Source organism: Schistocerca gregaria, chromosome 3 (assembly GCF_023897955.1).
Source record: "Schistocerca gregaria isolate iqSchGreg1 chromosome 3, iqSchGreg1.2, whole genome shotgun sequence".
Classification (NCBI taxonomy): domain Eukaryota; kingdom Metazoa; phylum Arthropoda; class Insecta; order Orthoptera; family Acrididae; genus Schistocerca; species Schistocerca gregaria.
Genome location: NC_064922.1, coordinates 108,196,688 through 108,220,417, shown reverse-complemented (window position 1 = coordinate 108,220,417; position 23,730 = coordinate 108,196,688). Strand labels below are relative to the sequence as shown.

General features: G+C 43.7%; 1 protein-coding gene across 2 annotated transcripts in view; it reads right to left on the bottom strand.

Moving 5' to 3' along the window:
- Positions 1–4,513: 4,513 nt before the first annotated feature.
- The window catches only part of LOC126355396 (uncharacterized), a 30,628-nt gene continuing 11,411 nt past the window's right edge, over positions 4,514–23,730 (bottom strand). The window contains exons 2-3 of one of the 2 annotated variants that reach the window (XM_050005693.1): positions 14,541–14,832; positions 4,514–4,738 (exon numbers count right to left, since the gene is read on the bottom strand). In XM_050005693.1, the coding sequence (XP_049861650.1) occupies positions 4,615–4,738; positions 14,541–14,788 (372 nt within the window). In that variant the 5' untranslated portion in view covers positions 14,789–14,832 and the 3' untranslated portion in view covers positions 4,514–4,614. The remainder of the gene's footprint in view (positions 4,739–14,540; positions 14,833–23,730) is intronic. The other variant, XM_050005694.1, reaches the window with a different exon arrangement.

The window sequence follows — 23,730 nt, the reverse complement described above, 5'->3', positions numbered from 1 at the left end:
CTGTCAGAGTCGTTTCTTTACACATCAGGTGTCCCATATCACTCCAACCGCACACACCCCACTCCAGTACAGAGCATCACCTAGCTTCAATAGTCCCCTGCTGACATGCTTGGGTCCATGGGTCCATCTGGTTGTCTTCATACCCGTACACGTCCATCCGCTCGATACAATTTGAAACAAGACTCGTCCGACCAGGCAACATGTTTCCAGGCATCAACAGCCCAATGTCAGTGTTGACTCCACGCGAGGCGTAAATCTTTGTGTCGTGCAGTCATGAAGGGTACACGAGTAGGCGTTCGGCTCCGAAATCGCATATCGATGATGTTTCGTTGAATGGTTCGCACACTGACACTGGTTGATGGCCCAGTAGTGAAATGTGCAGAAATTTGCGGAAGGGTTATACTTCTGTCACGTTGAACGATTCTCTTCAGTCGTCGTTAGTCCCGTTCTTGCAGGATCTTTTTCCTGCCGCAGCTATGTCGGAGATTTGAAGTTTTACCAGATCCTGATATTCACGGAACCGTACACTCGTGAAATGATCGTACGAGAAAATCCCCACTTCAGAGATGCTATGTCCCATCGCTCGTGCGCCGACTATAAAGCTATGTTCATGCTCACTTAAATCTTGATAACCCGCCATTTTAGGAACAGTAAGCGATCTGACAACTGCGCCAGACAGTTGTTCTCTTATACAGGCCTTGTCGACCGGAGCGCAGTATTCTGCCTGTTTACATGTCTCTGTATTTGGCTACGCATGCCAGTATCAGTTTCTTTAGCGATTCAGTGTAGAAGCGGACTGGAATAAAATAAAAGAAATCGAAGTCCTCCGGTTCTTCCACGGACCATGTGGACTGTATGTTCCGACTCTGCGGTGTTTTAATGACTTGTCGTTAGAGGACCGAGGAGACGAGAATAAATGTTCGCATACTTGTGTCTTCTATTTTGGTGTGAAGATGGAGTAATGCTAAAGCAGTTATTCAACGTTTCACTGTCGATCCGCAGAAGGTTCATGTAATCATCAGGTTCTGAGTGAAACATTTCCGTTGACTGATTCCTACTTGTATATTTCCCATTTTAAACCATTCGCTGGACAAGCGTTTTGTTTTCGTATTCTTTAAACGCATTGCCAGACGCAGTGTTTGATATGCTTTCTCTGAATTCGTAGCCATTCCCACCAATGCCGAAATACAGCATACACTGCTTCAAAAGTAACGTTTAACTGACAAGCTTTCTTACTACGTGTACGGGCTTGTTTGACAAATCCCTGGCTAGATAAGAGCGAACTTGACAGGCAAGTCTGCTCTTTTAGGAGGCACTTAAATAAGTTTCAAAAACTTTTTATTGTCTTTTCGAAGAACGTTGATGTAATCATCTGGTTCTGAGAGTAATATTTCCATTAGCATGTTTTCTTTGATAAATCTCTCATTTTACGCCATTCCCTGTACCGGAGACCTGTTTTCTTCTTCTTCCTCTTTAAACACAGTCTCAAAGTCCAAAGCCAATGCAAGAACTGCTTTCTCTGCGTTTAGGGCCATTGTCATTGCTCTCAAAATACACACGGAGACGGTTAGCATATGCTTCAAAGCAGTCTTGTTTGAAAGTATGTCGGCTACGCTTGATTGTTCATGAGGGCCTCAAGGAAGCTTTTGCGTCACGCGGCAGATGATCTCAGAGCGTGAGAATGGATAGGTGAGTGAAGGCCATGTCGTGCTGGGACAAATACTGACTGCACGGAAGCACGTACGAGGCTTGGCGCTAAGGACAATAAGTTTTATCATTTATATTTATTGTTTAAATATTAGCACGCTTTTACAGCCGTTCTTCTGTCGTTTCTGTCACTGAAAGCTCGTTAATAACTATTTCAATAGCTTTCAATCGATACGTAAAAGACTTCAAACATTTCAGTTAACGTTGCTAGCCGTTGATGGAAAACGACGAGCCAATCACAAGCGCACCAAACTGTCAAGATAGGTTTCCGAGGAGGTAACATGTGCTTTAATGCGTCGAGCGTGGTTTGGCTAAAAACTAATCGAATCTTTAAAAGTTGTCTAGTAACACGTTTATGTGTGATCTCGTCTGAAGTATGAGCCCTTGTGTATCATTAATGTAATGTGAATCTGGAAATTTTTGCCGTGATTAACTATAAAGCAACTTCGTTTCAGTATCACTAAATTTTCTCGAGTTTGCCGTTTTATTATGCAATGTTTACTACTTCCACATCACAGTTTTTAGTCAGTGGAGAAGAAACCGATTGGGAAATCAGTTACGAGACGTCTTTAGAAGAGATGAGGTAAGCAAGTTGCTTCCACTTGTGCTAGGGAAAGCGATCGCTGGCATCATTTACTAAAATCCACTGTGATTTTTAATCCCTGCACTTCTTTAATGTGGAAAGTGTCATTTCCTGTAACTCATCATGTTGTTTACGGGTGTCAAATTGACGTTTGTCGTGAGATGACATTGTCAACACCCGCCGAATATCTTCTAAAATTTCAGATGCACAGTTAGGAGCTTCATAAGCTAACATCAAAGGGACGAATGTCTGTCTCATTGCATACATTAGTAGCGAGTTTCCACTTCATAGTGCAGTTTCACATATTTGTCACGATACATGTCAGGGGGGCAGTCAAATGAAGACCAGACATGTGGAAAATTTGGCCAGGTGCTAGTACGACTCACACACTGAGAGTTACGTACATACTTAATTATGTATGTACACCCTTCATTCATTCCGGGAATCGAAGATTTCCACATTGACATTGTCAAGATATCAGTCCCAGAGATTCACCATTTCTCAGAGTGTTTTAATTCCAGGATTACGCATGTTATATAAGTCACGTAGGAGGCACGTGACCATTATTATAAAAATCGGTTGTTCTCCATTCAGGCTGGCTGGGTCACAATGCTAAAAGTCAAACATCAGGTAAGGAATCATTTACTTTCTCAAATGACTCGTTTCGAAATTTTTTGACGAGTCATACTAGCAATAAAGTCATTCTTTGGCTGATGCTTTGTCTTTACCATTGGGACCCAGTTAGCCTGAATGCCAAACTACTGATAAATTAATTTTAAGTTCGACGTCTGATAACAAATGAGAAAACAAATATATTTTCGTGTAATATAATTAAAAATTTACAGTTCTCAAATTTTTTCTTTGGATCTACCTTCAAACAATTTTATGATTCCAGACCAATGGAAAGTACCCTATGGGTTTTGATGAGTGAGTTTGTAAGTCTCAAAATACGCAACTTAAATGGCCGTAGTTTCTGGTTGCATTGGCTTAGAAGCTGAAATTAATTAAACCGAAAAGGTCCTACAGACCTTAGATTGTGACAAAAATTTCAACTTAATACTACACCCATTCATGATAAAATTGGGGTTCTAACAGGAGGATGAATAGACAAAGTCAGATAAGAAATGAGAAAAAAATTCCTTTGATATAAATACAAATTTAAAGTTGTCGGATTTTTTCCCTTTTTGTTGTACTGTGAAACCTTGCTCCTTGCCAACTTTCATGATTTTAGGCCGTATAGGGTTTGATGAAGGAGTTTGTATTAAAATACGTGACATAAAGGGCCGTATCTTTTGATTGCATCGACTTAAAAGCTTCAATTGTTTTACACCGTTAAGAAATTATAGACCTCAATATGGGACTATGTGACACAAATTTCAACCTGTTACGCCTTCCCATTCCTGCAAAAAGGTTTTGTAATAGTCAGACAGGCAGGCGAACAACAACGCGATATTTTACGCACTAGGGGTTCCGTTTTTACTGAATGCGGACTCGGAACCGTAAGAGGTAAGTAAACTATTGATTAGTTCAGAAGCTTCGTTGGGAAACTCTTACACGTTCTCCACACAGTCCCCATCTCTCCCCATGCCATTTCCATATTTTTGGAGCGCCGACGAAAGACAATCATGGCCGTAGATTTGCTTCGGACGAACAGGTACGCACCTGGCTACAAACATGGTTCCGTGGGCAACAAAAAACATTTTTCAATAAAGGTACTGTCCATCTTGTCTCACAGTAGTAAGAGTGTGTTAACAGTTGTAGCTATTACGTTTGATACAGCAAACAGTTTACCTTCAAACAGTTTACTTTCTTTTTCGCATCTGTCTCGTTTTAATTTGACTGCCTCTTATGGAAGTTAGTTTTCTTCAAGATGACTATGACACCTCTTACAGAACACTTCCAAAACAGACGCCGTGCTGGCTTTCCATTTGAACCTGATATATATGAATACTGATTTCGCGTCTAACACAATTTCATTTGGTAAGACACAACTATTTATTAGTAGTGTCTACATGCAAACATCTAGCACATGTTCCTACTTTTCAAAACTGTAATTCCAATAGAACATCTAAGTACTTCACTGTTTCGATCATATCATGTCCACCCAATTATTTCATGCATGACACACTTTTTTTATGAAATATGCTGGTTTATGATGATCTCAAGAGCTACAGTACTGGCTGAAAAAAATGAAAAAAAAAGCGCATTACCTCAAATAAAATATAGACTTTAATTTAGATTCATTTACAGAAATGTTCACTCTGGACGTACTTTCATCTCTATGGTGGATAGACACACGTCACGTGGAAACTCACATGGTTTCTTCAGCATCGGCGCTTTAACCAGTTTATGAGGCGGTGTACTGTACAGAGAATGGGACTGTATCTGTTAAAGTCTTCATCATCTTCGTTAATGGGCGTACTCTCGGGCAAAAAATGCAGTCTGCAACTATAAAAGGTTTTTATCACACACATTTAAAAACAAACTGAACTAAGGCGATGAATAACATGATTTAGATGTCGCCTGTCTAAACAGTGTAAATTGCATATGGTAGAATTACTAAAACAGCAGGAATAGGCTTGTTAATATAGAAAAATACTAAGTGATTTCTGCATAGATACATTATTCTCAGCGCGTTAGTAAGGAAGGCGAATGGTGACATCGTTTTACTGCGACATTTTTTGGAATGTGTAGTTCATCTACAAAACATACCGCATACAGAACACTAGCGTCACCCAATCTTGGGTCCTGTCCGACTGTGTTCGGATCCACTCCAAAACAAACTAAGCTCCTCTCGCACAGGCCATGAAGGCCCAAAGGTACCGACCGGCCGCCTTGCCATCCCCGGCTCACAGGCGTCACTGGATGCGGATATAGAGGGGCATGGGTTCAGCTCACCACTCTCCCGGCCGTATGTCAGTTTCCGAGACCGGAGCCGCTACTTCTCAATCAAGTAGCTCCTCAGTCTGCCTCGCAAGTGGTGAGTCCACCCCGCTTGTCAACAGCGCTCGGCTGACCGGATGGTCATCCATCCAAGTCCAACAGCGCTAACTTCGGTGATCTGACGGGAACCGTTGTTATCACTGCGGTAAGGCCCTGGAGCGGATAGACACCAGGTCGGGTTAAAGGAGTGTTACATAGATGCTTCGAGGAGTGAAATGGAGATCCCTGGAAGGAAGATAACATATCTTTTGCGAAGTATTATGCCGTAATTTTTGAGAACCGGCATTTTCTGATCGCTGAACTATTCTGCTACCGTCAACGTGCATTTCACGTTATCACCACGAAGATGAGGTAAGAGAAACTGCGTTTCGTACGGGGGAATATAAAGAGTCGTTTTTCCTTCTCTCCATTTGGCAGTGGGACGGGACACGAAATGAATGGTAGTGGTACAGGATACAGTGGTGTGCCGAGTATGTATATAGATATAGATTACTGTTCCCGTATTTTAGTGATGAATTACATTATTATTCAATTATATTTACTCATTATTTTATTTTACTATTATTTTGAGGAACAACGTAATTACTCTCTGGATCTTTCCATGTGCTCTTGCTGTGGCCATGATTGGAGACTGTGCAAAGTTACATATATTTGTCGTATTATTTCCAATATTAATATAATTATAATCAAATCTAGGAATCGTTTTAACTTCGAAGTAATTTATTAAAACAAGAGACCAGTTGCGTAATTTGATTGAATTATTTTTGTAGATAACAGTTTTAGCGGACAAAGTGGAGGCTCTTAATGACAGGAATAGTTAACCAACTTCCATTCCCCAGTCTGGCGTGAAAGGCCGAGTGAACAAAGGTTCAGGAATACCGATAAGAGGGCGAGTGTAGCGTCATGGTGTCATTTCTGGAGGCTGTCGGGTTGGTAGTTTCTGTATGAGGAAATCTCTAGAGAAGAATGAGAAAAGCCTTATCCTGTTTACATTTATTGCCACATGATCGTCTTGGAAAACGAAGTGTTGATTAAGTTCTAACAACTGCCTTAGGGGCAAACTTTGGAAATGTTAATTATATTTTAGAAAGTTACTGTGGAAAAAGGAAGATAAACTCGTCATATCCAAGGAAGAGGGCCGTAAAGCCAAAATGGCCCAGATGTGCTACGTACACGCACAGAATAGTATAAATGAACTGCGGGACATCGTCGGTAGCTCCATGACACTATTCGCAGATGATGCACTTGTTGATAAGAATGTAACAACGTCCAAAGACTGGCGAACTGTCGGAAGACCTACTGAGGATCGGCGTTTCTTGAAGGACTGGCAGTTGACGCTAAACATAAATGTCACGTAATGCGCATAAATAGGCGAAACAATCCACTACTGTGGGATTACACTGTTGATGACAGATCAGTGGAGGCATTACCTACTGTAAAACACCAAGCATTAACCATTGGGAGCGTCCTAAAGAAGGGTGATCACATAACATAAACAGATGCCAAATTGAGATTAATTGGAAGCACGAATGCCATGGCTGGCTTGTCGTATGCTAAAGAGACCATGATATCAATAGGTGTACTGGTGGAAGATTGTTTCTATGAATATTCTGTGGAAGTGGCTGTACTCTGGCGGTGATCCATAGGAATACTATTTTACGGCTTGTGGAATATGCGAAAAGTAACTTTTGTGAAAATTGTGTTCTGAGGTGTTGCAAAGCTGTGTTTTCCAGAAGTGTCAAATTCCAATAAAGCTGATGCATTGGACTCTCCATAAAGTCCTGAATTTTATTCTGTTTCAGCTCATTTATTGTACTGTGGTTTGGACATCTATCAAAAGGTAGTACCTTGTTGGAACCCATATGGTGTGACGTAGTGACATGACAGGCCAATGTATCAGCGGTGACATTCGAAAAGACAGTTATTGAAGTTACTATCTTGATAAATTTCATCTAATCCTTCTCGAAATTCTGCAATGCTAAAGTTGATCGCTACTTTAACGGTGTTCACGTTAATATATACACAGACATCGATCACTATTAAGAGTTGAAACTAGTGAGCTGTTACAAACTTGACTCTTAGGCAAGATGTAACTGCTTTTAATTGATTGATAAGCTATTCACTGTTTTCTGCTTTCTGTCTCTGAAGATAAATTTACGGGATTGTGCCGAGTAAAACTCAGCTGGGGATTAGAAAAAATATTTTTCTTCATTTAATGGATAATTTTCATTTGAAATTTATGTGCTCACATGGATAACTGATTGGAGTGTCATTGTGAATTGTGTGCTTGAGTACGTAGCGTCTTATGTGAATGAGTGATGTCTGTTCCTTTGGACATATTTGAAAGAATATACACTATGCAGAATCCGCAGCTGTGTTCCAATGCAGCTGACATCGGTTAACCCTTCCCTTTCCTTTCCTTTTTCTTCAGCCCCCCCCCCCCCCCACCACCACATTCAATTTACACATAGTATCTTCATGAATGTGACTTGTAATCATCCTGAACCTCTCTGTGTCACAAATTTGCTTACTCGGTGTGAAGCCATAAAGCATGTACGATCAGAGAATAGTAATGGCCATCTTTTACGGTTTTCAAACTGTGAACATTGATTATATATTAACATGTTTGGGTACTGAGAAAAAATTGTGTTTTGCATAACTGGCGGACCTCAAATGCAACAATTGAAAATATATTGAGAGTTCGCATCCAGTTATGATTGTTGAATAACAGCGTCAGTATTTCTTTTATTCATTGAATTTGAAAATTTTATGTTTATCTATTTAAAATAAATATGTTGTGTTTAAACTAGCACCCAAGTTAAATCAACCACTTCACCCTCTCCTAAGTTCCAGCATCTTGCTACACTTAATGGTGTGGCTGTGACTGTTGGCAGTGCTGAGGTCGCCGTAAAGTGTATGACCCGTGATTGTGATTGTGTTTTTTTTTCGTCAGATTTATTTACTGGAAGCGTTGTGGTGCAGGAGTGTGTTTGTGTTTTCAAACGTCGGTGCATACAAGATCCTGCATGTATTTAGCACTACAGTCTATTTGTGGTGGAATTTAATTAGTTTATTTGTAAAATGCATGCGGGTGGCTCTCAAACATTGAAAATTTGTTTTTTTACGAAGCAGAATCATCGTAAGGTGGTGGTGAGTGTTTCAAGCGATCTATCTGGCTTACACCTTTCAGAGCTTGTTTCTCTATTTTCCATCCACTTCCGATATGAAATTTGTGTGCACTATTTTTCCATCCAAACAAAGGGAACCATAGCCAAGCATTTCCCAGGAATTTACAGAAATAAAATAATATATGGCTAGAGTTGACTGCCAACTTCGTGATGTGAAATCCTCCCAGTCTGGCAACTCAGCACAGCTGAGTCTTTCTTCCATCAATTGGAGCTTATGGGCACTCATGGGCGAGGTTTTCAGTGTTCCACCAATCTTCAGATGGGGTAAATTGGAGAAGGAGGGCTGGGGGATTTCCCAAGAGGCGTAAAAGTGGCTCAGAACTGAACTGGAGAGGAGTAATAAGAAAAGATGCGTAGTACGTTAAATTTATGTTCAGGATCAACTGCCAGTCTCTACAACAAGGCTCGTTCCTTAGCAGGTCTTCCTACACTTCGTTACAATTTCATACTTGTGCCACTTCTCTGTATGCAGCAGCACCATCCGCGGAAAGGTAATGGAACATTAGAGTATCCACCGGGTCATTTATGCATATACTCGAAGGTCAGAGACTGTCTGAAAAGCTTGAACGATGTTACAGCGTAGGTTGCGCTGAGAAATATTGTTAAGAAAAAAAATGGATACGTTGCGTCGTTTCCGAGCTAGTAGCACGTCAGAGATGGGAGTCGCCAAACGTTTTCTTCGTTTGGTTTTCTAAAGCCAAACAAGAGAACGATACAAAAATTATACGTGGGACGGTAGTAGGGATCGAAAGAGAGCCACTGGCTGAGCAGTCCCATGAGCAATCACCTACGCACTGACAATAATTACCAGGAACTGTATCTGGCAAGCTGTTTAAATTTGCGCTCGGAAACGATCCTCCATAGGGTAAACAGTAAACAGCGTCTAAGCCGACGTTTCTACACTCCTGGAAATGGAAAAAAGAACACATTGACACCGATGTGTCAGACCCACCATACTTTCTCCGGACACTGCGACAGGGCTGTACAAGCAATGATCACACGCACGGCACAGCGGACACACCAGGAACCGCGGTGTTGGCCGTCGAATGGCGCTAGCTGCGAAGCATTTGTGCACCGCCGCCGTCAGTGTCAGCCAGTTTGCCGTGGCATACGGAGCTCCATCGCAGTCTTTAACACTGGTAGCATGCCGCGACAGCGTGGACGTGAACCGTATGTGCAGTTGACGGACTTTGAGCGAGGGCGTATAGTGGGCATGCGGGAGGCCGGGTGGACGTACCGCCGAATTGCTCAACACGTGGGGCGTGAGGTCTCCACAGTACATCGATGTTGTCGCCAGTGGTCGGCGGAAGGTGCACGTGCCCGTCGACGTGGGACCGGACCGCAGCGACGCACGGATGCACGCCAAGACCGTAGGATCCTACGCAGTGCCGTAGGGGACCGCACCGCCACTTCCCAGCAAATTAGGGACACTGTTGCTCCTGGGGTATCGGCGAGGACCATTCGCAACCGTCTCCATGAAGCTGGGCTACGGTCCCGCACACCGTTAGGCCGTCTTCCGCTCACGCCCCAACATCGTGCAGCCCGCCTCCAGTGGTGTCGCGACAGGCGTGAATGGAGGGACGAATGGAGACGTGTCGTCTTCAGCGATGAGAGTCGCTTCTGCCTTGGTGCCAATGATGGTCGTATGCGTGTTTTGCGCCGTGCAGGTGAGCGCCACAATCAGGACTGCATACGACCAAGGGACACAGGGCCAACACCCGGCATCATGGTGTAGGGAGCAATCTCCTACACTGGCTGTACACCTCTGGTGATCGTCGAGGGGACACTGAATAGTGCACCGTACACCCAAACCATCATCGAACCCATCGTTCTACCATTCCTAGACCGGCAAGGGAACTTGCTGTTCCAACAGGACAATGCACATCCGCATGTATCCCGTGCCACCCAACGTGCTCTAGAAGGTGTAAGTCAACTACCCTGGCCAGCAAGATCTCCGGATCTGTCCCCCATTGAGCATGTTTTGGACTGGATGAAGCGTCGTCTCACGCGGTCTGCACGTCCAGCACGAACGCTGGTCCAACTGAGGCGCCAGGTGGAAATGGCATGGCAAGCCGTTCCACAGGACTACATTCAGCATCTCTATGATCGTCTCCATGGGAGAATAGCAGCCTGCATTGCTGCGAAAGGTGGATATACACTGTACTAGTGCCGACATTGTGCATGCTCTGTTGCCTGTGTCTATGTGCCTGTGGTTCTGTGAGTGTGATCATGTGATGTATCTGACCCCAGGAATGTGTCAATAAAGTTTCCCCTTCCTGGGACAATGAATTCACGGTGTTCTTATTTCAATTTCCAGTAGTGTATGTTACTCAGGCGTTTACGGTAGGCGCATGAAACCTCTCCTGAGTATAAATAACTTGTAACAGATGCACTTTTGCAAGTTTATTCTAGACTGGGCACTGTCACATTGACAATGGGACACAGAAATTGCTTCGCCATAGCTCACAACAGGATCTAACCGTATGAACATACAGTCAGAAATGCGTTCCAAATGAGGTACACCCACTTGGAGGGGGAATAAAAGAGCTTTGACATTCTGTGTTTCAATGACTAGCCGGCGATTGTGGCCGAGCGGTTCTAGGCGCTTCAGTCTGGAACTGCGCTACCGCTACGGTCGCAGGTTCGAATCCTGCCTCGGGAATGGATGTGTGTGATGTCCTTAGGTTAGTTAGGCTTAAGTAGTTCTATGTTTTTGACGAATGATGACCTCAGATGTTGTCCAATAGTGCTCAGTACCATCTGAACCATCAATGACTGAAAGCGCACTGAGAATACACCAGGCAAATTTGAATGTTGTGTCTGTAACAAGTGTTTTATCATCGAAACCGTAAACAAGAAGACTGGGATTTTAGCTCCACACTCAAGAGCGGAGAATTGTCCGTGACGTTCCGTGCTGAGAAATCGATACTAGGAGACATCCGTTTCAGTGCTATTGCTGGCTCACTCTGGTGTGCACGCGGGTCGTGTAGTAAAGCACTGAGAGACGATGGCGCGGTGTACAAACCAGGAACACATTGTTAGGGGAAGTCCACTGTGTGCGCCACAGCGCGATTGTACAGGGCAACGAGTCCCTCTCCGTATCAGCACCAGACCGGTGTCACGCCAGCACGAGGTAAGCCAGATGATCATATCTCACTCTCTACACGACAGTCCTAGTTTTTGTATTACTTACAACACGTTCTGGCGTTATTACCTACGGAATTGCCTCCGCAGCGAAGGTTGTGCCTCTGGTTCGTCGCACAGGCCACTATGGTGATGCGATTTTTATCGTCTATCCTGTTAACAGGTAAGGATCCCTTAATGTGGAGCGATATCACCATTCTTCACAACATCCGCCTGTGGACTACGGAGGATACCTCTGGTATGGTGGCAACGAACCGTCAGCATGAGTTGAGGCTCAGTATGTGGGCAGGGATTATTGGCGACCACCTCGTGTTACCAGTCATCCTCCCAGAGCGCCTTCCAGGGGAGGTCTACCTGCATCTCCCAAGGCTGACCCTGCCTCACTGGTGGAGGTGTCTCCACAATAGATCAGATGAGGCGGCCCAGACACTTGGCCCACTCAGTCACTGGACGTCATCCATTTTAGGTTTATAACTGTCGGGGCACATTGCGCGACTTATTTCAGTGGTTACCATACTGGACACGCATTCCAGAGGATGACAGCGCAATTTCGCATCCGAACACGCACAGTTAGTTTTTCCTTCCTTTCGCCAAGTCACTCCAGCCAAACGCCGGGACGGTTCCTACGAAGAGCACGGGCGATTTGGTTCCCCATCCTTCAAACATTCCGAGTATGTGCTCCGTCTCTAATATCATCGAAGTTGACGGGATTTTAAACCCTAAACTTACTTCCGTTTGTTTCCTGTTGAACATCTAGGCGATATTAAATTTCTCCCCACGTCTTTGCCAAAAGGTATTCCGTCATGCCCTTTACAGCATCTCGCATTCGTGCCGTAAGAGTTTGCACAAGAAGACCTGGTGAACTGAACAATGTATACTTAACGCAAACCAACAAAAAGGAAGATCCGGAGGGATAATGTCTGGTAAAATGTTGGCAGGAGTTCCTGTTTGTTTGCATGTAAATGAAGTCGTTTGTGTAACACCTTCACTGCAGTACTTTAAAAACAGGACGCATTGACATCCGCGGAATGCGGTGAAATTCTGTGCGCATTGCGTTCACAATGTCGTCATTGACTCCCAGCTCACAGCTTCTTGCCTTATCACCTATACCTTCAGTCTCTCTAAGCTTTTCGTACCATCCATTAACGTTCTTCATATCAAGCTGATCTCGATCTTAGGCGCCTTGCAACTGTAGCTGAACTGTAATAGTCGACCGAGCTTCAAGAAACCATAATAAACACGGCGCATTCTACGCCATAGACGGCATTCTGGCAGCAGCATACCCATATTAGGCTACTATCCATAACAAGAGAGAACGAAAGGAAATCAGAATATGTTCGAGGACATGCAGAAGGGTATCTATAAAGATTTCATGAGTTCAGCTACCATTTACAAAAAAAAAAAAAGTATGAGTTAAGCTAACGTTTGTTAAAGCAATATAACTATATGTATTGTACGCAACAAAATTAAAGGATCATTTCTTCTTAACCGCGTAATCGTCTCCTGTTATGACGTATAAGATTGAAATTTGGCTCAACGATGTTTGAAATCATCCTCTATAATAGTGGAAAAGCTTTGGAAGGTAGGAGACGAGGTATTGGCAGAAGTAAAGCTGTGAGGACGGGGCGTAATTCGTGCTTGGGTAGCTCAGTTGGTAGAGCACATGCCCGCGAAAGGCAAAGGTCTCGAGTTCGAGTCTCGGTCCGGCACACAGTTTTAATCTGCCAGGATGTTTCATCACTTGAGGAGTTTCAGAGTGAAGTTTGTGACTGGAACATTTGTAAAGTGCTCAACTAATGTGTGTGGGTGGCACTGAGAGTGCTATCGAACTGGCAAGTCTTAGCGGGACTCTATGCCGTTTAATCACACACATCTTACTGTTCCAAAGTTCCCTCCCACCCTCGCCCCCGTGATCACGCCATAGAACGGCTCGAAAAAGTAGGGATGAAAAAGCATATGAAAGCTTTGCGGCTTTGTATCACGTTCACATTTCGTCGAATGGTTTCTAAAAAGCCTTAGTGATTCCAAGCTGTACAGCAGAGCAAAAACTACGGTCGTGCAACAGTCCATAGAGGTCAAACACGTACAGTGCGTTTACAGGCCCACAATGTCCTTAGAGTATGGTTGAAATGCCCAAAGGTTGGCAGCAGCGTCAAACTTTGTGAAGAACGTCATCATTCACAACTGCCGTTTACGACTGCGAAATGTAATTGAATGAAAACTTCAAGCGGAGGTGTGGTTTGAGTGACGCCCTCTATGCCATTCCCTAGAGTACTGGATTAAAGCCAGTTCTGGGGAATTTTTAATATCAAATTTATCTGCTAATTAATTAAATTGATCAATTAAACCACCTCCCCCCTCCCGTCCACTTACCCATTGCTCTCCTAACTGGTTTATGACCCTCTAGGGGTTGATTTATGACCATCTGGGATAATCTGTCCTTCCGAGAAACCCCCATTCTCCTCCTCCCTCTCCTCCTCCACAATCCCTCTGGGAAATGGTTGGAAACTTTTACTCATGTCAGCACATTGTAGGTGTCGCCACCGGCGCCAGCCTTGTGTGAATGCTCTGAAAAACTAATAATTTGCAAATCACAGCATCTTCTTCCTGTCGGTTAAATTTCGCGTCTGTAGCACGTCATCTTCGTGGTGTAGTAATCTTAATGGCAAGTAGTTTAAGTTTTCATTTATGATACTGTATTCATCTTTGCCTAATGTGTATGACAAGTGAGTGAAAGATAGATAAGTTGAAGAAAGCTTATCTGAAAGTAGTAGTCAGTTTGTCGGTCCTGTTTGTGACTCTGGGATGCAAAATTGCTTTGCACAGCACTATTTACTAATGAAAAGAAACAGAAAATTCGTCAGTCTTAAAAGCGATCCGCAAGCCAGCGGGTAGTGATATATATGAGTGCAAGCATCGGATGACCGCTAGTTTTCGGTGGTAATTAGCTCCAGGTTACCTGCCACAGGACTCACTTGTGGGGCCATCTCTTGCGGCGGTAGTGGGGCGTAGGGAAGCCGAAGGCAGCCATCAGGTTGCGCAGGATTTCCAGACCAGTAGCAGGCTCGTACTCCTCCAAATAATCGTCTTCCTCCTCGCCATCGTCTAAGTCCGTGTCTTGATAAGTCGGCACCTCCTCCCATTGCAGCATCACCGAACCTTCGTTATCTGTGGCACCTTGTTCATATGCCATCTCGTGCACATGTGGTGGTGGATACTCCATTCCGTCTGGTGCCTCCTGCGTATGGTGGTCGCCGAGATCCACATCTGTGGAAGAAGAGGTGCGCGTGGTTTAAAAATCTCAGCAATATCGTCTCTCCACAGTTACCCATGTAACAGTGAGAAGTGCTTTGAAAACTGTGTCCCAATATGTGGCTACAACGCACTTTCTTTGTTCATGAGACCCAGGAAATATTAGTTACAGGCTCCCATATAGATGCCATTTTCCTTGACTTCCGGAAGGCGTTCGATACAGTACCGCACTGTGGCCTGATAAACAAAGTAAGAGCCTACGGAATATCAGACCAGCTGTGTGGCTGGATTGAGGAGATTTTAGCAAACAGAACACAGCATGTTGTTCTCAATGGAGAGACGTCTACATACCTTGAAGTAACTTCTGGCGTGCCACAGGGGAGTGTTATGAGACCATTGCTTATCACAATATATATACATGACCTAGTAAATAGTGTCGGAAGTTCCATGCGGGTTTCGCGGATGATGCTGTAGTATACATAGAAGTTGCAGCATTGGAAAATTTGCAGCGAAATGCAGGAAGATCTGCATCGGATAGACACTTGGTGCAGGGAGCGGCAACTGACCCTTAACATAGACAACTGTAATGTATTGCGAATACGTAGAAAGAAGGATCCTTTATTGTATGATTATATGATAGCGGAACAACCATTGGTAGCAGTTACCTCTGTAAAATATCTGGGAGTATGCGTGCGGAACGATTTGAAGTGGAATGATCATATAAAATTAATTGTTGGTAAGGCGGGTATCAAGTTGAAATTCATTGGGAGAGTCCTTAGAAAATGTAGTCCATCAACAAAGGAGGTGGCTTACAAAACACTCGTTCGACTTATACTTGAGTATTGCTCATCAATGTGGGATCCGTACCAGGTCGGGTTGACGGAGGAGATAGAGAAGATCGAAAGAAGAGCGGCGCGTTTCGTCACAGGGTTATTTGGTAAGCGTGATAGCGTTACGGAGATGTTTAGCTAACTCAAGTGGCAGACTCTGCAAGAGAGGCGCTCTGCATCGCGGCGTAGCTTGCCGTCCAGGTTTCGAGAGGGTGCGTGTCTGGATGAGGTATCGAATATATTGCTTCCAACTACTTGCACTTCCCGAGCCGATCACGAATGTAAAATGAGAGAGGTTTGAGCGCGCACTGAGGCTTTCCGGTATTTTTGTTTTTCATACGAACCATACGCGACTGGAACAGGAAAGAGAGGTGATGACAGTAGCAGATAAAGTGCCCTCCGCCACACACCGATGGATGGCTTGCGGGGTATAAGTGTAGATGTAGATGTACACAGTGTAGTTCGGTATGCAGGTTACTCACACAACTCGTTGCCAGTTTTACTGAGAAATAACACCATCAATTTAGCAAAGATTATCTATATGTAATTATGTAATCGTACTGTCGCACCTGAGAGTAACGCAAGACAGTGCATAGAAAAAAAAATCGGAGACAGAACTCAGTAGAAGTACATTATTGCAATTGCGATGTGTATCTACAATCTATTCTGTCCACTTGCGTTACTGTGGCCACGTATCGAAAGCCTGAATAACCAAATTTTGCAGTGCTGAATACTGCAAGACGTGCAGATAGAAACTTAGTGGGGCGCCAGAAGACAGCGACAGGGATGTGGAGTCATGTAGACTCAGGTACTGTGGCCAGCTGAAGCTCCATGGCACGTACAGCCCAATCGATGTGGTCCCACAGATTCTGGAGCGAATTTAAAACCAAAGAGTTTGATGCCCAGGGGAGTACGGTAAACTCACCCTGGTGCTCTTCGAACTACGCGTGCACACTGGAAGCTGTGCGACTCGTTGCATTGTCTGCTAGCAGATGCCATTCAGCCGAGTAAAACGAACTGCATCCAGAGATCCGCTTGGAACCGTAGGATAGATGCACGATTGTGTTAATCCATTGCGCCTTCCAGAATGGCGACATCAGGCAGGAAATGTCACGAAAACATTCCCCTGACCATAATGTTCCGAATAGTATATTTGCCTTCAGAAGTTTCACGCCGTACACGCTAACGGCCATCTGTCCGATGAAGCATAAAACGTGTTTTATCTGAGAAGGCCACCCGTCGCCATGCAGTGGATGTCCAGCTGTGGCACTGCCGTGCAAATTCTAGTCTTCGTAGTGGATGAACAGCAGTCTGCAAGGGTGCATCAAGTAGACATCTGTTGCAGAGGCCCATAGGCACCAAAGTCCCGTGAATTGTTTTTGAGGAGACACTGTAGGCAGCTCCCTGGTTCATCTGGGTGGTCACTCGCTCATCATTTGCACACCTATTCGTCCCTACACTTCTCCGAAGCTGGCGTTCACCGCTGTCATCTATGGCCCGTGATGCACTATACTTGCTTCGGCGCCGGTTTTGAATACCGCATTTTGCTGTTCATGGTATAGTTTAACCAGATTTTAACCACGATCACGCGCGTACGGTTTACAAAATTAGCAGTTTCGGAAGTACACTACGTGAACCTATATGATCATAAGTATCAGAAAACCTGGCTCAGAAGGACTTAAAGTTCGTGGCGCCCTCCATCGGTAATGCTGGAATTCCATAAGGTGTTGCCCCATCCTTAGTCTTGATAACAGCTTCCACTCTCGCAGGCGTTCGTTCAATCACGTGGTGGAAGATTTCGTTGAGAATGGCAGTCCATTCTTCACGGAGTGCTGCACTGAGGAGACGTATCGATCTCGGTCGGTGAAGCCGGTCACGAAGTCGGCGTTCCAAAACATCCCAAAGGTGTTCTTTAGGATTCAGGCCAGTCCATTACAGGGACCACTCCGCCACATGCGGTGCATTATCAACAGTTTAAACATTCATGGTGGTGTCTGTTTGTTCTATATCGTGTCTCCCTACCACTTTCGCGCAACCACACTCCGAGCGTGTTTCTTGGGGAATTAACTAGGTTGAACCTGGGACCTGCTGCTGGTAAGGAGACGCCAGACCACACATGACATGTAGAATTCAGAAGAGTTCAGTGAGACTAGCGATGATATAACCAAATACATAATGACCTCAGCGTCAGCTCCATTGCACTCCCTGTAAAAGAATCTTAATACTAACTAAATTTAGTGGAAAGGGTTCAAGGTTTTCCTATTTTTAGTTAGCTGGTAAAATAACGTCGAAACAGCAGTTAAGTTTACCATTGGAAATTTTATTCTATTCACAAAACATCGTTTATAAATTGCACTATTGATAAAAGGAAATGTTTTAATACAGGACGGTAAAAACCAACTGCGTTCAACAAAAATGTGAACGAATATTCCCTGAATGGGTTTCCAAGTTCTACAATCGATCGAAGGATGGCCTATGCAATATCACATCTATAATCTAGGTTTAATTTAATTTTCACAAAAGAGAAAACTATCAAAATGGTCTACAGTGACCCTCAATTATCTTTAATTAATTATCTAACTTGTCGTAAATTACAGTGGCTGATGTGGCTTCTCAATAACTATATAAAAGAAACATCATCGCGTTTCAGATCTGTTCTTCAAGTGGCAAATGTGAACACCATGAGTTTTAATTAACGATCGACACTAGCATTACGCAAAAAGGGGGTGTAACAGATGAGACTTCTGCAGTTCTGAGTGAAGCCTTATGCGCTCAAAAATGCGGCATCGCGTGCGTTCATTACCTTGTCGGTGTTTAGGTAGCGTCAGGGCAGCGGCGGGCAGCACAGCTCCGCTCACCTCACCATCTCGGAAGCAACTCTCTCCTAACTTCTCCTTACTACAATTTACCGAAGTTGGTTTAAAAAAAAACTATCTCGCTGTGTTTTCATCTGACCAATCAGGGTCTCAATGTTAACCTTAAGCTCCGCCTACAAAAATTCTGTCTATCCAATAAGAAACGTTATACTTTTCGTGGTGGGGCAATGTTTTTAAAGTTTGCAACGTAACAGCGACGCTAAAAAGTCTCACGCTAAAACCTGCAGCTGGTGTGGTCCTTTTAGCGTTATCGTAAGATCTATACTGTTCTTCTGGAAGGCTCTATCTTTTAACATGGGCTGAGGGGTGGTCCTTGACGTAACAGGGACGCGAAAAAGTCTCACGCTAAAATGTGCGGGTGGTAGTCTTACAGGAAGGCTGGCGACGTGGGTGTCCAGTCCGTCCCTTATCGTAGGGCCTTCTAGCTTAACACGGTTCTGCTCTCGGCTTCTGTCTTCGTTTCTCCCCTCGGAACTGGGTCTGCCTCACGGTGGGAAGGTACGACATGCATTTAGGCATTCTTGTATTAGTCTGTGGTATTCCATTTGCTCACTCGTTACTCGTATTACTTTGGTTAATTTAATGTCACGATTTATTCCGAGCTATGTTACATACTACTGGATTTGCTTATCATGTCAGAGTTTTCATGGAAGGTGTGGGATTTGCCTGACACCTTACAACAGGTGCTAGATCGTGTTGAAACATACAATCGCTATGCCCGACTTGCTCTTCAGCAGTGGGAAACAAGAAGGTGCTTACAACATCAATGTAGGCCTGTGGTGTCATAGTGCCACACAAAACAACAAGGGGTGCAAGCCCCCTCCATGAAAAACACCACCATACCATAACACCAGCGCCTCCGAATTTTACTGTTGGCATTTCACACACTGGCAGATGACGTTCACCGGACATTCGTCATACCAACGCCCTGGCTCGGATCGCCACATTGTGTACCTTGATTCGTCACTATACACTACGTTTTTCCACTGTTCAATCGTTCATTGTAAACGCTCCTTACACGAAGCGAGGATCATTTGGCATTTACCGGCGTGACGTGTGGCTTATGATCAGCCGCTCGACCATGAAATCCAAGTTTTCTCACCCCCGCCTAACTGTCATAGTACTTGCAGGAGATGCTGATGCACGTTATAATTCCTGTATGATGGTCGGGATAGATGTCTGGCTATTACACATTACGACTCTCTGCAACTGTCGGCGATCTCTGTCAGTCAAGAGACGAGGTTGGCCTGTGCGGTTTTGTGATGTACGTGTCTCTTCACGTTTCCACTTCACTATCACATCGCAAACAGTGGACCTAGGGATGTTTAGGAGTGTGTAAATTTCGCGTACAGACGTATAACACAAGTGACACCCAATCACCTGACCCCGTTCGAATTCCGAGAGTTCCGCGGAGCGCCCAATTCCGCTCTCTCATAATGTATAATGACTACTGAGGTCGCTGATAGGGCGTGCCTGGCATTAGGTGGGAGCACAATGCACGTAATATGAAAAATGTATCTTTTGGGGGTTGTCCGCATACTTTTGATCACATAGTGTACTTGCACCCTTGGTCCGAAGGCCAATGATCATGCCCTACTGGACGTCAGATAAATCGTTCTGTTTTCACCCTACGACAATGAGACGGCCGGTGTTGCCGAGCGGTTCTAGGCGCTTCAGTCCGGAACCACACGACCGCTACGGTCGCAGGTTCGAATCCAGCGTCGGGCATGGATGTGTGTGATGTCCTTAGGTTAGTTAGATTTAAGTAGTTCTAGGTTCTAGGGGACTGATGACCGCAGATGGTAAGTCCCATAGTGCTGAGAGCCATTTGAAACATTTGAACGACAATGACTGAACAGTTATCCGTGTCCCCCCGACGCGTTTTACACAAGGTGTGTATGAAATGAATGTCGAAAATAAGAGGTTTGGTTGAATGGGTCATAACAAGCATATTCCGAATACCAACACTTGTCCGCAACCCCTAGCGTACGGCACTAGGCGAGTGTCGCTCGCCGCCAGGAGCGTAGACACAGAACATGCCATCCGTGCCGTCGTGGTAGTACGTCTGCACGTCAATGTTGTCAGTGTATTTGTGCCATCTAGGCAAACGAGAAGCCAGGGTGAAGTTTTAAAGCCATTTTTAAACACATTGGCGTTAACTCATACCTAAACACGTAGTATAAAGAATTCTACGGCACAGTGATAGCTCAGAATAAATGTTCATTTGGTCTACACAGCGCGCGTGCGTGCGCATTCTCGTGCGCCTGTTTGTGTGTGTGTGTGTGTGTGTGTGCGCGCGCAATTTTACAAAGTGAGATCCATTGTGTACAGATAATTTCTGAACATTCAGAATTCTGACCAATTATAGAAAGAACTGAAGTCAAATCGACAAAGTTGTTGTCTCATTAGAGTGCAACCTTACGCAAATGCTGCTTGTTCTGTCAATTATTTCGATCTACTGACCTCAAAAAGGCAGATACGATGCCTAGACACACTGTTTAATATTTTCAACGTGTCTACATTAGAGTCAAACCCCACAGCGTATCTCCCTAGACACATGCCGGAGATACACCTAGATGAATTGTGTAAGGAAATTCTACGTATGAAGAGAGGAAAGATGATTGTAAATAATAGTTAATCATCAGAAATGACTAAAGCGGGAAGTAAACTGGATAAAGGGATTTAATTATCGGCCGTAAGCAGCGAGGTTACCAGTTGCTCCGTCCTGGTGCAAGAAAGCTTTGGTATTTGGTCTGCTATTAAGTGCCTACGGATTACTAAGTAACAGTCATCGGAGCTTGCTGTATTTGTTTGCCTGCCAGGGCCACACAACTTTTTAGCTTACCTGGGCTACATTGGAAGGAGAAGAGTATTTTTGGGCCGTACATAACATACTTAAGACTAATAATTATCCGCTCGGAGGGTGGGAGGGGTAGGGAGGGGGGGCGTTAGAAGAGAGACAAGGGGGTGGACCAATGAGAGAACAGAACCATTTGGTGGGAGTTTCTGTTTAACACATGCAATTTATCTTACCTTACATAAATAAAATTTTGTGGAATTTTCTTTAACGATCGTGTGATAGATGCTCACTTTTTGGGCTACATTGACACTTACTTTGGGCTGCAGGCGAGCCGCGAGCCGCCGGTTGGACAACCCTACTGTAGATCAAATGAACAGTTACTTTGAGCTATCGCTGTGCTGTAGAATTCTTTACACTACTTGTTTAGGTTTGATTTAACCCCGATATTATTTAAAGAGTTTATGTCCAACTTGGTTAAAAGGTATTGCTGAAATTGTTTATAGAACCTGGGCCTGTTGGTATTTTATGAACATAATTTGTGTTGGTACTACGTAATTTATTTTATACTCGGGATGAATGTAAGTTCAATATTATTACCTGATGTTGTAGTGGAAGCCATTTAGACGTTGTTGTTTAAATTATATTTATACATTATTTTATATGACAAGCCTCAGTTATTTGTATTCTACTTAAAGAGTTCAAATAAAAGATTTGCATTTCGCGTTGTTAAAAAAAAGTAGTCTAGGATATCACTTACTGAATGCTGGCTCCTCTTTCAACTGTGCATGAGATTGGCTTCTTCCTACACGTCGGTCAAGGGACCTGAAGATTGCGTAGAGAAACGCCGAACTGATCATATAAATACAATAAAATATAAAATTTAGACGGCTGAAGGTGTTTTTGATGTGATGTATTATACTGAACAGCTGAAGTCCCTCAACCATCCTGTACAAAGAGACTTGATTTATGCGTAGGTTATATTTTCTTTTTTTACAATAGGTGCTCATAGTTTGTTCTGATCTGCTATGCTTACATGTTTTAATTGATGTGCTAATGAAATGTTTAGTTATGCTTTGGAAGAAGGGTAAATGAAACATTTTGCTGTGTGTTCTGGTGGAAGTAGCCTACCTGAATTCATACTATGCTTTAGCGAAATTATGTGAGACACAAGCTCTACGCAATGACACGATTTCAGGTGTCAACTGAAAAAAGCTTAAAAATTTAATTCAAGTTCATTTATTATTTTCTTGCATTAATTTGAGTCTTTAAGATTTCAAGTGTTAAAAAAATGCATAATAACGGTTTGGAAATTTTTTTATAAATAAATTTGTTTTCTGGATGAAGCGCAATGTTTTTGTGTCCTAACGCCTTTCCAGTCCCATCTCCTCGCTTGCTAACGTATTTAATCAATAATGAAGACACAGGAGCAATTCCTCAGACCTTGTATTTGTAGCACCGCACGACATCGACTAGATGAAAATGATGTGAAATAAAGGGTAGAATGAGGCCTTTCATATACTAAATGAAAGATTACATTGTTTTTTAAGGTAAATGCTAAGAATCTGTGTTTGGTACCAAACTGTTTAGCGTCAGTAAAATATGGAGTTTAAAGTGGTGCAATGGAAACATTTCCGTTACGAATTTCTAAGCGAGACAGAAGAACCAGAAAAATCAATCACGGAAAAAGCTGGAAAGAAAGACGCAGATATGGCCTCATCAAAATGAAAATCAGTTTTCGAAACATGAAAAAGACTAGAAGAGGCGTTTATCCAGCAAAGCACGAAACAACTCCGGTCATAAGTATCGCAAATGGTTGTTGCAATACGTAGTGAGCCCAAAGTTCGTAGTGTTTGCCGTAAAAGGGAAGAACACACCAGATCATCGAGTTTGCTCATCCGTTGCGCGATTCTAGTACAAAACCTGGATATAAAATGGAGATGCACTTCTCAGGCGGTTTCGAAAAATCTAGGTTCCACGTTTTCTTGAACCTGTGCAAAACCTTACAGTCAGGCTCAGACGTTAGATCAGCCAGTCAAAAATTGCTCCTTTATAAACTAATTTGATTAATTTTTGTGATGCAAGCGTACGGCGAAAGACTAGAATAAAATGTCTAGTCTCTAAAGCTGTACTGGCAGAGTCTGAGTGTGCAGTCTTAGCTGGTACGATAACGCTTCTCTCGTGGGCTGGCGCTCTCAGCTGTTGGATATTCAACCAGGCTTGCAAAACTTTGAACCTGACTGCCGGAAAACGCTTGAAAAGCTCATCGTACTTGAACAGTTTTATACAAACAGCACCTTTGGTGTTAAAATGTCTCTTCTTCAATATTTGAGAATTATAGGACGTGACACCCTGAAAATATTTATCATGAACAGTGTTTGTTGTACCTAAGTAAGTACTACAACACTGC